Raw genomic sequence first — 15,115 nt, forward strand, 5'->3', positions numbered from 1 at the left:
ATTTCAACTTCTCCTTTTCCCTTTCATGTAAAAGTGGAATATCTTTAAAAAACAATGGTAACTTATAGAGTACAATGGTTTGATGAACTAAGTTTTTGATAAAACTATGCTTGACTTTCAGACTAGCCGATCGAACCTATTCCCTATGGGGATACCTCAACCAGAACATAAATGATTACGTTAACCCTCTTTTCAAGAAGGAGTACGAGATTACGCATATGATACTTAAACCTGACATTAGTCCACAGTCTTTCACGTAAGTACAGACAAAAGAGTGGTGTTCATTTAAAAAGAGGCAAAAGCTGGTACATATTGAAATGAAGTCAAGAAAATGGGACCATGAACTGTGTGACAGGAGTACATTTCATGCATCAGACATAATGCATACCAGGGTCATGCACATGCTCTTCCTCCTTGCATGTGACTGAGTCAAAAATGGCCAGTGTCATTTTAAAGCATATGATAAACAGAAAACTGTTTCCTGGCCGAAGACCAATCACTCCTGTGTTCTTCTCACTCGGGAAGCGCAAACTCGGTTTGTCTTGCTATTGTATTTTCCTCTAAATGTTACCTCTTCGTCTTCAGATTCTGGCGAGGCATGTATAACCGGTTTGAGAACGGCGTTCATCCGCGAGAGAATGTAATGGATATCGTGAGTGCCATGAAGGATCACAGTACGTCTCTGGAGGATCACATCAAACTGCTTGAAAAGGTATATGTTACTACAGACGCTAATCCAGTTGAAATTTTGTTGGGGCTGTCAAATTGGACAGCCGTTAAGGTCCACTTCCTCTGTAGGACCTGCAGCTCCTGATGTCCTCTGATGTAAATTTATGATCGCTGTCCCACAAATTAAAACTCTAACTTTCCCTTTCAGCGGGTCACAAGTATATGCAAGCTCCTCGACAAACCAGACGACACGATTCAGAGAAAGCTAGATGGCCTTGTCTCCTCCGAATCTCTCTACACACTTAGTGCATTTGAAGGTGCTTTATTGGATAAAACTAGTCCCCTGGACAATACCGACAACACCGTCAATGGTGAAAACGATACGAAACAAAGTGATACGGAGTCGGGATTCGAGGACGGGAGTTCTCAAATGGGGAAGTCGTTGCTGGAAGAGTCTGGATCGTTACAGAACTCAACGTTCCTGCAGCGATCGTCCAGCACCGATACGCTGTCTGTTGAACAGTTACTGACTGAGATCAATTCTGTGTCTGTGAATTGGAAGTCATTTAGGAATGTTCGCCAGTGTAGCTGCTCGACACCGTTTGATACGTTTAGTAAGAAGGTAAGAGTGGCGAGTAGAGCATCTTTTTTCAAAGGATAAAACTATCAAGCTAAAACATTATCATGCCTCTAAAGTTGACGATTGTACCCTTCTTGCAAAAATATTAGGCTCATGAGAAAAAGTTGGTTTTGTCACGTATATAAGGGCACAAAGGGGGCACTTCCTGAAAATCATGAAAATTCCCTTCCGCTCTGTAACTTCTGAACCACAAAATATTTTGGCTTGAAATTTGGTGTGTCACGTTACTGGGACACCCAACTGAACCATAAACTTCAGTCAATGACAGCCAACAACACCACACGGACTCAAACTACACATTTTTCAAAAAACACCCAACAGCGACGGGGGACTTTCAACGCTATGCTTGTTTACAATGTGATTTCCTTCTTCATTTCAGTATCACTGTTGGAAGTGTGGCAGCGTGTTTTGCACGCGTTGCATTGCCCGACACGTACCACTGCTCGGGCACTACAGCCAGCGCCCGGTGCCCGTCTGCAAGACGTGCTACAAGGAGATCAAGCATTCACCGTCGCTAACTGACTTCCAGGTCCTGGTCCCGCAGAACATACAGTCGTCCGAGGCGTCATCATAGGATGTTTTAGTGGCACAGGCTCGGGTGAATTTGCCCAGACTTGAGCGCTCTCATTCGAGGCGTTATCATAGGATGTTTTGGTGGCACATACTGGGCTGAAAGTGCCAGGACATCAGTGAATTTCAAAGAAAATCCGAGAATATCTACCACCTGAACACTTCCATTTTGTGCTTTTGCTACAGAACACACAATTGTCATACTGTATTAAGCTAACATTGCGACCTGGGTGGGAACTTTGCCATTCCTGGGGGAAAGGTAGACTACCTTGAATTTGCAAAGGTAAATAAAACTCTACTGAATTAGGTGGATTGGTTGAACAATGTTAAAGGGCTTTATCAACAGAATAGGTCAGTGATAGATGTCTCTGCAATCTCATAGTATATCAGCACTATTTACGCTTGTATGAGGAACATTTTTACCGCCAAGTCAAACCAGCCCGGGGAGGGGAGAATGGGTTATGTGATAGTCTTTAAGACACACATTGTCTAATAGGTTGTGATGCTTCTTGAGTAATGTCATGATTCAAGTATCAGGGCAGGCATTTGTCTTTTCATGTACTCGTAAACAGGGAGCGAGTGTTCGGGACAATACTTAATTTTTCAGTGTCTACCTGTCATTTCAAAATTGTGTTGAATTTTGCTTGTGTGCGTTGCGACAAAAACGTCGAAGTGTTTTGACTATTCAGTACCGATCACGAAAATAAGAGTCATCAGTGTATTTGGTTGAGTTGTAATTATTCTTGTCAAACCAAATTGTTTTGTCACTGCATGTTTGTGTTAGTCAGCTACATTACAGCTCAGCGATGCCGTTCAAAGCGGTCGGCATCTTGGCTCAAATTGTTGTGTTTACTGTTGATGTTTAGTTCTGCAGGGTACTATAAAATCCTCACTGTTATGATTTGGGGCCATATCTTGATGTATAAAAAGCTCATCTCGCTTTGGACACCTCCAAGTGCAGAGCAAATGCTGAACAAGAATAGGAAAGCTCATGCGAGAAGAGGTGAAAAATTTCCCCCAGAGTACAGCGGTGGGGATACATCAAGACTGCGAGAGCAGACGATAGGGGTGAACCTCTGAATACAATGATTAATACTTAAATTATTCAATCACATTTTGTACATAATGTTTCTAAATGATATAAACATGATAAACATTGAAGGACCAGAAATAGTTTGTGTTAAAGAGGGTTCTTTTTGATTAGTTGAGAATAAATGTAAGAGAATAACTGGTTTGTGTGGGTATTGCCTTTCCAATTTACACGATGAAATACTTTCTATAAGTCTGCGGCAATTGTTGAATTGAGATTTGGAATGGTGATACCTTCATTTCCAAATCCTGTGCAACGCTCAGTCACTGTGGTGTATTATATGAGATAGTTTGTCTTCAATCCGGTCTAGTTTGTGTTTGATTTCCGGTCTAGTTAATGGTCAGCTGGACAGGTTTGCTGTCATTCAAATTGGCAATATTTCACCTTGGGCAATGGACTGGTCAACAAGTCCAGGCTAAAGTAAGGCCGCACAAATTGCCTTCTCGCCTGCTGTCCCAAGGAATTAAATTGGTGTGGCCTAAGATGAAAGACAGGCTTGAACCTAGAGCTGTCTTTGACCGGGCATCTCCCCAATCCAGCACAGTGACGCTGTACTTATCTATGTGCAATGACTTATGTGTAAAAAGTGTAGAAAGAAAGTAAAGTTATTGTATAATAAACTAGTTAATAAGGTCATCAACCTTCACTTCTTTCCTTTCTACCTGGACTGGAGAAAAGATTAAAATGAATCATCCCTTTGTCCCTGTCGGATGACGTCACAGCCTGATCATCCAGCTGGGTGGTTCCTTGGCTAACCTTTACAAAAATCCTTTTTGTCCCAATTCTGTCTTCAGGAACTTAATACTAAGCAGAGACAGCAGTGCTATCCAAGACTGGTGGCAAGAGCGAGACTGCATCTCTCCTGAAGACAGTCGCATCAAACATGGTGTCCTTTGGTCCATCCTTAGTATGGTATGTATGCAGAGGACAGCCCCAGGACACTTTCAAACAGATTAATATGTTGAGGTGCTCTTGAAGAACGTCACAACAAGCACATTACTTGCAACAGAAGGACAACATCAGGACACTTTGCAATGAATCTCTAGAGGTGTAGTCTCGATGTCCAACTCAACAAAGTCACAACAAGCATGTACTTGGGGCCAAGTATGGTACTTTGTACCAAATATGAGTCGAAGTATGGTACATGTACTTGGTACAGAAGGACAACATCAGGCCCCTTTGCATTGGATGTAGAGCTGCTGTCTCAGTTTGGTCTTGAAGACAGTCACATCTAGCATGGTATGCTTGGTAGGGAAGGACAACATCAGGCCCCTTTGATTGGATGTAGTGCTGCTGTCTCAATGTGCTCTTGAAGACAGTCACATCTAGCATGGTATACTTGGTAGGGAAGGACAACATCAGGCCCCTTTGCATTGGATGTAGAGCTGCTGTCTCAATGTGCTCTTGAAGACAGTCACAACTAGCATGGTATACTTGGTAGGGAAGGACAACATCAGGCCCCTTTGCATTGGATGTAGAGCTGCTGTCTCAATGTGCTCTTGAAGACAGTCACATCTAGCATGGTATACTTGGTAAGGAAGGACAACACCAGGCCCCTTTGCATTGGATGTAGAGCTGCTGTCTCAATGTGGTCTTGAAGACAGTCACATCAAGCATGGTATGCTTGGAACTGAAGGACAACATCAGGCCCCTTTGCATTGGATGTAGAGCTGCTGTCTCAATGTGCTCTTGAAGACAGTCACATCAAGCATGGTATGCTTGTAACTGAAGGACAACATCAGGCACCTTTGCATTGGATGTAGAGCTGCTGTCTCAATGCACTCATGAAGACAGTCACATCAAGCATGGTATGCTTGGAACTGAAGGACAACATCAGGCACCTTTGCATTGGATGTAGAGCTGTAGCCTCAATCTACTCTTGAAGACCGTCACGACAAGCACAGCACTTGGAACAGAAGGACATCATCAGGACACTTTGCAATGAAAAGAGCTGTGGTCTCGATGTGCAATTCCAGACAGTCACAACAAGCATGTTCTTGGGGCCAAGTGTAGTACTTGGTACCATATGTGAGTCCAAGTATGGTTGTTGGTACAGAAGAACAGCATCAGTACGAATTGCAATGGTTGTAGTCTCAATGTGCTCTTGAAGACAGTGACATCCAGCATGGTATACTTGGGTACCATACTTAGGTCCACATAATATGCTCCTTTGTACAGAAGCGTAGCATCAGGACCCTTTGCAAAGGACAGGCTGTGACACCCATGGCCATGGATACAGACAGGGCCAGGTTTAAGCTGTGACAAAAGACCGTCTGAGACACCTAGCTGCCGCTCTACATTTACGGACAATGCGGAGAAGGACTGGTTGCGACATCATCAGCTGGAACCGATACAAAAGGACGTTCCCAGCCACGGACAGATTGGACCTCAATCTCGACAGGGCGGGACTCTAGTTCTGACTTGAATCTGGGACAAGTTGTGACACCAGCTAAATGTTATACCTCTATAGGAGAAGTGTAGGAGTTTGAAATGTCCTTGGGTAGAATGTCCGGGGAAGAAAGGATTCTATTATGCCCTTTTAATCTGTGAGCTGATGATGATGACGGCCTCTAAAGAACTATTTACCATAAACCATCTGAATACGATAGGGCCATACAGGGGGACATTTTTTACTTCTACACCGCTTCTGACCTCCGTCCAGGACGGGTTGTGCAGACACCAACTGGATTTGTTACCTCCACAGTCGAGAAGCAATGGCTGGTAATGAAAAGTTCCCAAAATTGTCTGGCTCTGATATTGAATGATTATCATCATATGCTTTTAAGCTGGTGTCACAACCAGTCCAAGGCTGAAGTCAAAACGTAAATCGCCCGTGGAGACACCATATCGAGCTTGAGTCTCACCCTGACGTCGGCTTGAGCGCCTTTTCAGACAGGACTTTCGGCTGGTCACAACCAGTCCTTCACCAATGTCTCGTCCGTGAAGGTAGAACGTCCAGCTGGGTGTTTCGAACGGTTCTTTGCTACAACTCGGACCATGGCCTAGTCAGTGGAAAAAGGCATCCAAGGCCAAGAGTGTCACCACCTGTCCTTCGATGAAGTCTCAGGATGGTCTTGAGTGTGGAGCTTGGTCACATCCATGGATCGATAAAACATCACAGTGGAATAGTTATATCAAATCATAGTATCAGTCTGTTGTATCAGAGTCTTTCAATAAAGACCTCTGATTGTATTATAGAATTTAGAAGCCTGCAGTTATAGCTGTGACATTGGGTGATATGAATATTTACACTAGACATTTCTGTATGAAATTGAAGTAAAAGTATTTGCTAGTTCATATTCATATCACCAATTGTCCAGTCAAAAGACGCAACAGTGCTACATGGTCACTCTCCACAGACAACACCAGGTTGACTTCTGCGAAGGACAGGCTGTCATTCATCCGGCCCTTGATGCTTTTCTCAACGGACGAAGAGAAAGGCTGGGACTCCAGTGATCGATGCGTCCAGACAATGCAGGTTGTGACTCCATGTAGCCTTGGACAGGTTGTGACAACATCGGTCATTTTTGTTGATATTCACTTCGCTCTCGAATGTTCGGGGATAGACAGCCATGGGCTCCTTGGAAACAGCGGGCATTCAATAAAGAGCCATATACCATAATCCGTCAGAATACAATGGGACCTGGCACGTTAATATTCAAGGGGACATTATCTAATTCTGCGCCAGTGCACATTGCCTGAAGTTTAACTCGGGGACAATAATGTTGGTCGCACCAAAGAATGTCGCGCCATCTTCGGTAACTTAGTCGAAGTGAGGCAAGTTGTTCGTCTTGTTTGTGGAGGTGGAACATCGTGCTTGTCTCAGCATGGACTTCGTTGGTCTCACAACCTGTCGAAGAATGAAGTCACAACTTGCATCCTCGGTGGAGGCAGAACATCGAGCTGAAGTCGATCATGTCCTTGGCCATGCCGAATTCCCGGCGCTGGAGATCGATCGCTGTCGCCTCCCTGTGGCAGAGGCGCTCTCCGACAGACGCAATCAAGCGCAGGTACTTGCATGCGCCTTGTTAGGAATCACATTTTTGTATTGAAAAGGAGCTGATTGTGTCACAGCTAGTCCTTTGGCTTCACCTTGGTCTTGGCTGTGAAGCCAGAGCGTCCACCCGGGTGTCTCAAGCAGCCCTTTGCTGCAAATGACTATCACAGCCTGTCCTTCGCTGAAGTCACAACCTGGCCACTACGTCACGTTTCGACATCACGAGAGTCTGTTACAGCCGCAAATTCTTCTGAGCATTTTCCCATGCTCGGCAGATTAAACTAGCACTTTCTGCTGGAGACATCATTAATAAAAAAACCTCACTGATTGATAAATGATTACCGTAATATACAATACGACTGCAGCAAAAATCCTATGTCGAGTGGTTTTGTAATACATTCCCTCCCTCGAAGTGCATTATCGATATCCTATTTTAGAAGCAGCTATTATTTCTTTACATTGCCTTGTATTGAGAAAAGAATCAATCGATAGAAACCCTTAGGCATTGAAAAAGAAAAATTAGATTGAATATACCTTCTCAAGATCTGTTGACCTACATTTAAGCATAATAAAGGCTTGTGAGCGAATCGGAACGATCAACCGATCACTTCTCTGTTTTTTATCTCCTCTGATCGGTAGATCATTCCGATTGCGCACGAGCACTGTGTACAAACGACCAAAGCTATATTTTCCGAAAGTTGGGACTCTTGATCATATTCTTTTGGTATGCAGGACGTTTCAATACAAATCGGGTGTTTTTTCAATCGGTAATAACCCGTTGACATTAAAATTTGCAACACTAAACTAAACATTTATATCAAAAGTTCGCCAAGACTTTATTAACTCTTGATTATATGTAATTTTAATGTCATTGACTAAACAATGCTGTTTGAACAGAGCGGACCCAGCAACCTATTCTGATTAGATAATTCCGTATCAGCAGCTACATGAAGGTGGCCTAAATCCACTTTCATCACCTCTGTTTCAGCAAGCCGCAAACTAGCATAACTTTCAGAGGTGTAACTGTGTAATTGTGTGACTGACATCATCTTAGGTTGAGGTGTGTACATGTAGGCCCGATGATCGCTCATTGCCGGGGAATGACTTAATTCTGACCTTCACATGCTCGTGTATATGAGGTCAAGTGAAAGAGTTATGAAACGGTTCAAAGGTCTGCTGTGGGAGGATGGTACTATTGAATAGTAATAAAATGCTATCACCTCCCCCGGTAGTCAATCAACCTGAAAAAAATGTCCATAAACGTCCGCGAAAACTAAGATTAAACAACAAAGACCACCCTAAGGGATGAGGGGTTGTGAGATCGTCGGGTGGTGACTTTGCGCTTCCCTTTCAGCAATAGAAATAAATAATAAATAATAAATAAATGGACAGTTTTGAGCGGTTATATCAAAATGCCCCTAGTGTTGGTCCAAAAAAATGAAGAAGATATCCTCCACATTATCACAGTTCGTATTGGTAGTTTATTTCCACCCCTCCCAATTTCCTCTTTATTATCTCATCCATTCGCCTGCTCTGGTCCACAGAGAAATGGTTCTTCCAGTCACCAACTGTCCCCTTCCTCATAAACGGCGAAATAGTGCAGTCTACCTCATCCGGACAGCTTTCCGCATTCGTCATTGGATTCGATTTCATGGTTTTGAAACTAGTTGCCAAGGCAATGTTATCAATATCCTTCGCGGAAAGCTCCTTCCCAAGAAACTTCGAAACTTTTCCGATCTCTGTCGAAGGTTTCCGAAGTATGTCTTCGTAAAAAAGCACCATCACGTTCGGCAATTGTCTGCTTTCCCACCATTCCAAAACATGATCCAAAACATTGCCCCAGTAGATGTTATCCGCCATAAACATCTCAAAGAACTCGTCCCAATCTCCAGTAAATCTACCAAACGTCACAGTGCTTTTGTAAAAATAGTAATTGGAGACCAGAACATCCTTTGGATTTCGTAGGATGGATATTTGTTTGATGTTCATTGGTTTTACAGCAAGCGGAAGCAGACGGCGCTGTAGATGAGTTTTGAGTAAGCGCGGTCTTGGCGTATTTCTTGCGTTCACGAGGCCGTCATCGTTATCTGAAAAGACGTACTCTATGAACGGGATGCGTTCCCGTGCTTGGCACTTGTTCGCCTCTGCCACGTTAGCGTCATGGAGAATCAGCCAGACGATTTCGCAGAGCATTGTTGTGCCTGAAACGGAAAGCATTGAATTGATATTGTGAAGTAAACTCGCCCGGGAATGACCAGTTGCAAGAAAAACCGCACGCCTACATTTAGTTTTATTAAGCTGTAAAATATCAGGCACATTAATGTTCTTTCAAGATAAAAGAAGGCCTTATATAGTCGTCGCGGGAACCAATCTTCCAACCAGCGAAGGAGATCTTCCGACCAGGCTGCGTTATTGGGGTTCAAAATGAGGCTGGCAATGTAAGAATTACCATACATCTATCATGTACATGTAAATCGATGTGATAACTTGCCTGATTTTGGATAGGCAGAGACAATGACGTCATCAGGAACAATTTCCATGGCCTTGACATTGTCTAGATGATGACGTGGCGTGTACTGCCCCATCACAATACCCTCGTAGATGTACTGGCCGGGAACCTTGTAAGCATTTCCATCAGGAAGACTATTTATCTGAGACATCTCACCAGAGTTTCTGAAAGAAAGAATGGGTCAAATCCTCAGGTTACGATGACCACATCCCCTTTTTACGGGTTCAGGGTACAGAGCGGCAAAATACCAGATTGGTTCATTTCACAACTAACTAGTCAAGGATAGGTTTACACTGAATGCGATTGCGAAAACGCATTTTGCAGCCGATTGCTTTGAGATTTCACGACGACGCCCTGCGCCAAAATCATGCAGAAATCGCACTACATGTACATTGTGAAATTAACGAGAAATCGCATCAAGTCGCATTCTCCGCTGCTCTGCAACGTGTGCGAGGGGAGGAGGATACGACCGACTCTGGTACCGATCGGTTTTAAAAAAGGACAGGAACTGCGTGGATTACTGTCGGCGTTACAGCACTGAGAACTTTGTATTAAAAGGAAATGGTCGCAAGGACCCGCCACTTTTATGAACAATGTTTTAAAAATGTTAGTCCAGATCAGATGACAACCATGACTGTTTAGGCTGAAGGTCGGACAGTGAAATCGTTATAACACCAGTAAACAGGTGAATGTAGAAAAGGAATATACCGCCATAACTGCATGAAGAATTATGAGACACCTGCTCTACAACGTGACAATATAGTTTTACCTAAAATCCTCTTCAGCGAAGGGCTGTGACGTTTTCTTCTTCGTTCTTTTTCCTAGCGACCGCTATAGACCGTCACTCCCGAGCAAAGGGTAGTGAACACGATGGAATGTCTCCCCCTGGTGTCTCTGTCTGCTCTCTCTTACAAGGTAGACTCTATTGTCTACCACCCCATACTGACAGGTGGTGTCAAAAAAACGAATTCTCATTACAAAACCTGACACACTTTTGAAATTGTCTTCGTAAATAAATCATGCCCCGCGTTCGCGATATACGTAGGCCTATTGTGCAGTCAGCAGAGTAATAAATAGATTTGAGAGAATTCGACATAACAGCACTAACATGTTCATACACATCCTATGTTTTATCATCATCATCATCATCATCAAAAAGGCATCGTGGCCCAGGTATGGGCCTTTGCCGTGTCGCGTCCGTGGGGCTAATATTTCCGCATTGACGGTGTGCAAACGTAATGTGTTGGTCTGGCTAGCATGACTGGCTCCTCAGCATAGGAACCCTTTGAGAGAAGATCAAATCAAGCCATACGGAAAATGAATAAATCAACAGATATTGATATGGCGTCACTGCTAAATATCACATTCACAAATCATAAACTTATACAATATACTTATTACAAGTCGCGTATTTCAAAGAGTTTAATCACAAAACGTATTCATCGTATGGCTCCACATAAAACCGGTCGATCAGTTTTTATCTCCAGTCACAAAGGCTGTCAGCGGGAAATAATTCAGTCTTTGCTCCGACTTGATATCGGTCACAGAAATGACCTCTTTTCTGATCCCGAGGACAACAAACTATTCTACTGAAACCATGATCGATAAAACGACGTGCGTACCTTCATTCATCTTGACCCACAATGTTTTGAGATCGCTAAGTCACTCACCCAAGAGCTCGATACTAGTGACGCAAACGCATGAGAGTCAGGATGACCTTCATTCAGATCAACGAACTATTTGAAACGACAATAGTCTCATGTTATAATATCATCCACTGAGGCGGTTAAGGCATGATTCTTTCAAATGAATCATGCAAAAAGTAATCAGCTTCTTCAAAGGACAATCAGAGGAGAAATTCCCAATTTGAAAGCCAGTTTTTTACCGGATTTAGACCGGAAAGTTTCTAAGAAGTTTTCTATTTCCTTTTATCACAAGAACTTTGATCAACATCTACGAGTAATCGATGAATTGGGTCACTGATACTTTGCAGTTAGACAAACAGCAACGTGGATTGGGGATTTCCCATCGAATCCGGGTTACCGGTAAGGTACATTGGCGACTGTCGTCATGATTATCTGGGTGACCCATTTCTCCATGGAGTAATGATAGAGATGCAATACGTGTGCGAATATAAAGGCATTGGGCTGAAATGGTGTGACACATTCACTCATTATTTCCGTAAAAACATTCTCCTGAGAATAACTTCATCGTCTATTGAGTATACTTATGTAGAGAGAGAAAGTGGGAATGTAGAGCCTGAGACACCTAATAGGTTGTCCCTAATTAAATGATCATCCCGAGAACAAAAGTACATTGTCTGCTACAAAACTTACGAGATGCGGTGATTTTAGAGGACTGGATCGAAAGACGTAATAAATGTTTTTTGTTCTATACCTGATAAATAACCGCCTTTTGGAAATCACCCGTTTCCGAGACCAGAGGGTGACAGCCTGTTGTGTTGTGACGGGTGTCCTTGGCCTGTGCCACATCACTGTCTTAAGACAAGGGTTTTCCCCAAATATCCGGGACAGATACTGAGTCCCGGATGATTGCGTACGATACTAATGTTATAAAGAAGGTATAATTGATTGTTTTTCCTTGACCTCCTTTTTAAAGTTCGTAAATATCAAGGCCTAGTCCGCTTTATCGTTAAGAACTATCAAAACAATTCCCAGAAATTTGACCTCGGCTGAGAATTAGACTGAGTCATTCGACAAGCAAATGTTTTTGGAAATCAGTGTTATGACAGAGGTCAGGAACAAATCATGGTATATAAAGCGGTTCTCTGGATGAAGCAAATCATACCAAGCCTCTAGCATCAAGAGACAACTACACAGACTCTGACTTACTGAAGAATATTCGACACTCTAACATAATCATGGTGAGTACCTCAGTTCATATTTTCAATCAATTTACTGGTTCTTTTGGTCGACTAAGATTTTAGAAGAGATGGGGCTTCACCACTTCGGAAAATGACAGTGGCCGTACGTTGTGAAAGCGTAAGGTACATGTACAGTATATTGTATGACGCCGCGCTAGCGAAGTCCCTGTGAGGAACCGGTTGAAGTTAAACTTTCCTATGGCGAACAGTTTAGAATTTACGAAATTCTGGGAGAGCTATCTCCTTAACTAAGCCTCTGTTGGGTCATCATAGCCAAGATGATACTTGCTAACTGGAGCTCGCTAGCGCTAGCTAACATTGCAGTGTTGGCTTTTCTTTGCAGTTCCGAAACGCGCTTTGTCACTTCATATTTCTCTATCAATTTGCAAAGCTATTATTTTGTACTGTCTTTATTTCAGTCTTTGAAACTGTTCCTTCTCCTGGCCTTGGCCGCTGTTGGCGCCTTTGCCCAAGACATCACCGAGCTGGACTTCAGCCTGGATGGAAAGAAGTACACCGAGACTGTAATAGATGGCGAGGACCAGCAAGTGGTTGTTGTGCCCAGGCAAGGACTCTCCGACCATACCGTCATCATGCACGACTTTGAAATGGTAAGTAATGCAAAATCTATGAGACAAATACATATCGAATAAATCAGATTACATGTATTATGCAGTATTTTACAACGATCATCGATAGGATAATGTCAAAGAGCATATTTTCCATTCTTGAGAAAAAGCCCATACTCGAATTCTGCCCAATGCTGCGGGATTGGATTTGTGAGAAACACCCGCACTCCATTATTCTAACTATTCATTTCTTGTCTTGCAGAGGCTGACGGCTTTCAAGGATCTGACCACAGATCGCTGCATCGTCATTCCCATGAACAACATGTTGACCAGAGTCCGTGGTCTCATCTTCAAGGACAGAAAATCACCTGCCGAGGTAAGGGTCAAAGTCTCTTTGAAAGCGGACTCCGCATTTCGAAACAGCATTGCACGATAAGATACTCTTCTATCAGTAAAGCACTCTTTTTTCCATTTCTGATTTCGGTACAATTAGAGTGTATGTTACATAGACTCACATTATGTCTACAACTTACTTGTATATTTTGCACCGAATTAAGAAAGGAAGCGTGAAATTAGAAAAAGAACGAACAAAGAACAATGGTTGTCTCCTATTAAGTAGTACTCACTGGCAGTAGTCCCGTTTGTTATAATAAAATAGGAGTAACAGATGAAACAAGATAATCTTAATCAAAAACAACTTGTCATATGTGCTTACTTGCTTGAGTCTGCATTACTAAATGAACATTATCCTTCACTTTTCCAGACCGTCCCCTCCAACCGTAACGTCATGCTTGAAGTCAGCCAAGAAGAAATGGTGAACTTGGATGCTGAGGTCGGAGAGCAGATCGCCCAACTCTGCCAGGGCCTTCCAACCTTCTGGGCAAGGATCTCCAAGGAGGAGAGCACCCTCAACATGTCTGGCCGCCGCTTCAGGAGATGGGGTTTCTCCGGCAGCGCCTCGGCTTCTACCAACGGTCGTGGCGGTAGCGCCTCTGGAAGCGTCAGCGGGGGCTCCAACAGTGGGAGCAGCAATGCTGGTTCTAAGAGCGGTAAAGGTGGTTCATCCAGCAGCTCTGGCGGAGAGGGAAACTGAACATTTATTCTCAAGTTATGACGATCTCATGTGATTCCTAGGACACTGCCATAATAGATTATTTTGTTATCAGCTCATTCATTTCTAAGAACTTAATTCATGTACATTGATGTGATGATAATGTTTTGAATTACACGTAAAGGTATCATTGAACACTGCCAATTTGACCTTAAATATTCCACCATGGTGTTATTGTTGAATATTGTATTGCATGATTATCTCTTCTTAATGAATACTAGACGCGACTTGTCATGATATACTATCGATATTCCATCAAAATGATTACTAAATCTGTGATAAGAAAAAATAAAATTACATTCAAAAACATATCACTTCGTTGAGTTTTACTTTTCGTGTGCACTCTTGGCAGAGCCATATTTAGCCAGAGACTTATCAATCTGACCTCTTCAAAAAAGATGTAGAAAGCGACTCAATGTCGGTGTAGAAGTAAAATATGTCCCTCTGGAAAAATATAGTATTTTGACGGATTATGGTTTACCTGCTCAACATTTATGTAGCCCATGACCAATCAAGGAGGATACCGGACTTGCACCACATCCACGTGCCTGATTTATGCCATCCTGGGACTCCAGTTTTTGTTACTCACTCCTACGTCATGACATATCGAGAGGCGGAGTGTATCGAAAACAACTGGTGCCAGGATGGATTTACGCTAGTACATATTATCAGCTTGTTAGAGACACGTTTACACTAAATCAGTGTATTGTTCTCATATTTATTATTATGCCACCAAAGATGGAGTTTGGAGTTGGCCATTATGATCGGTCTCGGGTGTCATCCTCCTTCATTAGAAGGACAATGCCCACCCCCCTCTGACAATTTTCCGTGAATTCTGAGTAGCCATTGATTCACAAAGGCAGTTATGTCAATTGACACCAGTGTCCCATGCGTAATCACTGACCAACTTGTTACACAACACGCGTCTGCCGCACGTGGTGAGCTAACTGCTAATTTTCTCAATGACCCGTTACGCCCTGTCTCATATTAATATATGTCATAGATATATACATGTAGATATTATTACATAATTACAGGTACGATTGCTATGGCAGTCAATGCATTTAGGAAAAATG

General features: G+C 42.9%; 3 protein-coding genes across 10 annotated transcripts in view; 2 read left to right on the forward strand and 1 right to left on the reverse strand.

Annotated features, from left to right (window-relative positions):
* LOC135493596 (myotubularin-related protein 6-like) overlaps nt 1-3,609 on the forward strand; it is a 55,452-nt gene extending 51,843 nt beyond the window's left edge. For all 7 annotated transcript variants that reach the window (XM_064781055.1, XM_064781053.1, XM_064781051.1 and 4 more), the window contains 4 exons: nt 122-256; nt 586-712; nt 878-1,291; nt 1,689-3,609. In XM_064781055.1, coding sequence (XP_064637125.1) covers nt 122-256; nt 586-712; nt 878-1,291; nt 1,689-1,883 — 871 coding nt within the window. In that variant the 3' untranslated portion in view covers nt 1,884-3,609. The remainder of the gene's footprint in view (nt 1-121; nt 257-585; nt 713-877; nt 1,292-1,688) is intronic.
* A 3,818-nt stretch (nt 3,610-7,427) lies between these two features.
* LOC135493475 (sulfotransferase 1C2-like) lies at nt 7,428-11,185 on the reverse strand. 2 transcript variants are annotated; one of them, XM_064780840.1, is made up of 3 exons: nt 11,098-11,185; nt 9,458-9,639; nt 7,428-9,167 (listed from the first exon to the last, which is right to left on the reverse strand). In XM_064780840.1, the coding sequence occupies exons 2-3, from the start codon at nt 9,624-9,626 to the stop codon at nt 8,428-8,430; spliced, it is 909 nt and encodes a 302-aa protein (XP_064636910.1). In that variant the 5' UTR covers nt 9,627-9,639; nt 11,098-11,185; the 3' UTR covers nt 7,428-8,427. The 2 variants fall into 2 exon arrangements, with proteins under 2 accessions (XP_064636910.1, XP_064636909.1); XM_064780839.1 differs by lacking the exon at nt 11,098-11,185 and adding an exon at nt 10,245-10,372 and having other exon boundaries at nt 7,429-9,167.
* Nucleotides 11,186-12,206: 1,021 nt separating this feature from the next.
* On the forward strand, nt 12,207-14,350 carry LOC135493385 (integral membrane protein 2C-like). Its single transcript, XM_064780705.1, has 4 exons — nt 12,207-12,359; nt 12,779-12,970; nt 13,191-13,304; nt 13,692-14,350. The coding sequence occupies exons 1-4, from the start codon at nt 12,357-12,359 to the stop codon at nt 14,019-14,021; spliced, it is 639 nt and encodes a 212-aa protein (XP_064636775.1). The 5' UTR covers nt 12,207-12,356; the 3' UTR covers nt 14,022-14,350.
* The last annotated feature ends 765 nt before the right edge of the window (nt 14,351-15,115 follow it).

This window comes from Lineus longissimus, chromosome 9, assembly GCF_910592395.1.
Source record: "Lineus longissimus chromosome 9, tnLinLong1.2, whole genome shotgun sequence".
NCBI lineage: Eukaryota > Metazoa > Nemertea > Pilidiophora > Heteronemertea > Lineidae > Lineus > Lineus longissimus.

Coding starts and splice junctions, on each gene's coding strand:
- LOC135493385 (XM_064780705.1), top strand. Junction 12,971..13,190: donor TCATGCACGACTTTGAAATG/GTAAGTAATGCA, acceptor CTTGTCTTGCAG/AGGCTGACGGCTTTCAAGGA. Junction 13,305..13,691: donor ACAGAAAATCACCTGCCGAG/GTAAGGGTCAAA, acceptor TCACTTTTCCAG/ACCGTCCCCTCCAACCGTAA.
- LOC135493475 (XM_064780840.1), bottom strand. CDS start 9,626: ATGTCTCAGATAAATAGTCTTCCTGATGGAAATGCTTACAAGGTTCCC. Junction 9,168..9,457: donor CTCTGCCTATCCAAAATCAG/GCAAGTTATCAC, acceptor TTTCCGTTTCAG/GCACAACAATGCTCTGCGAA.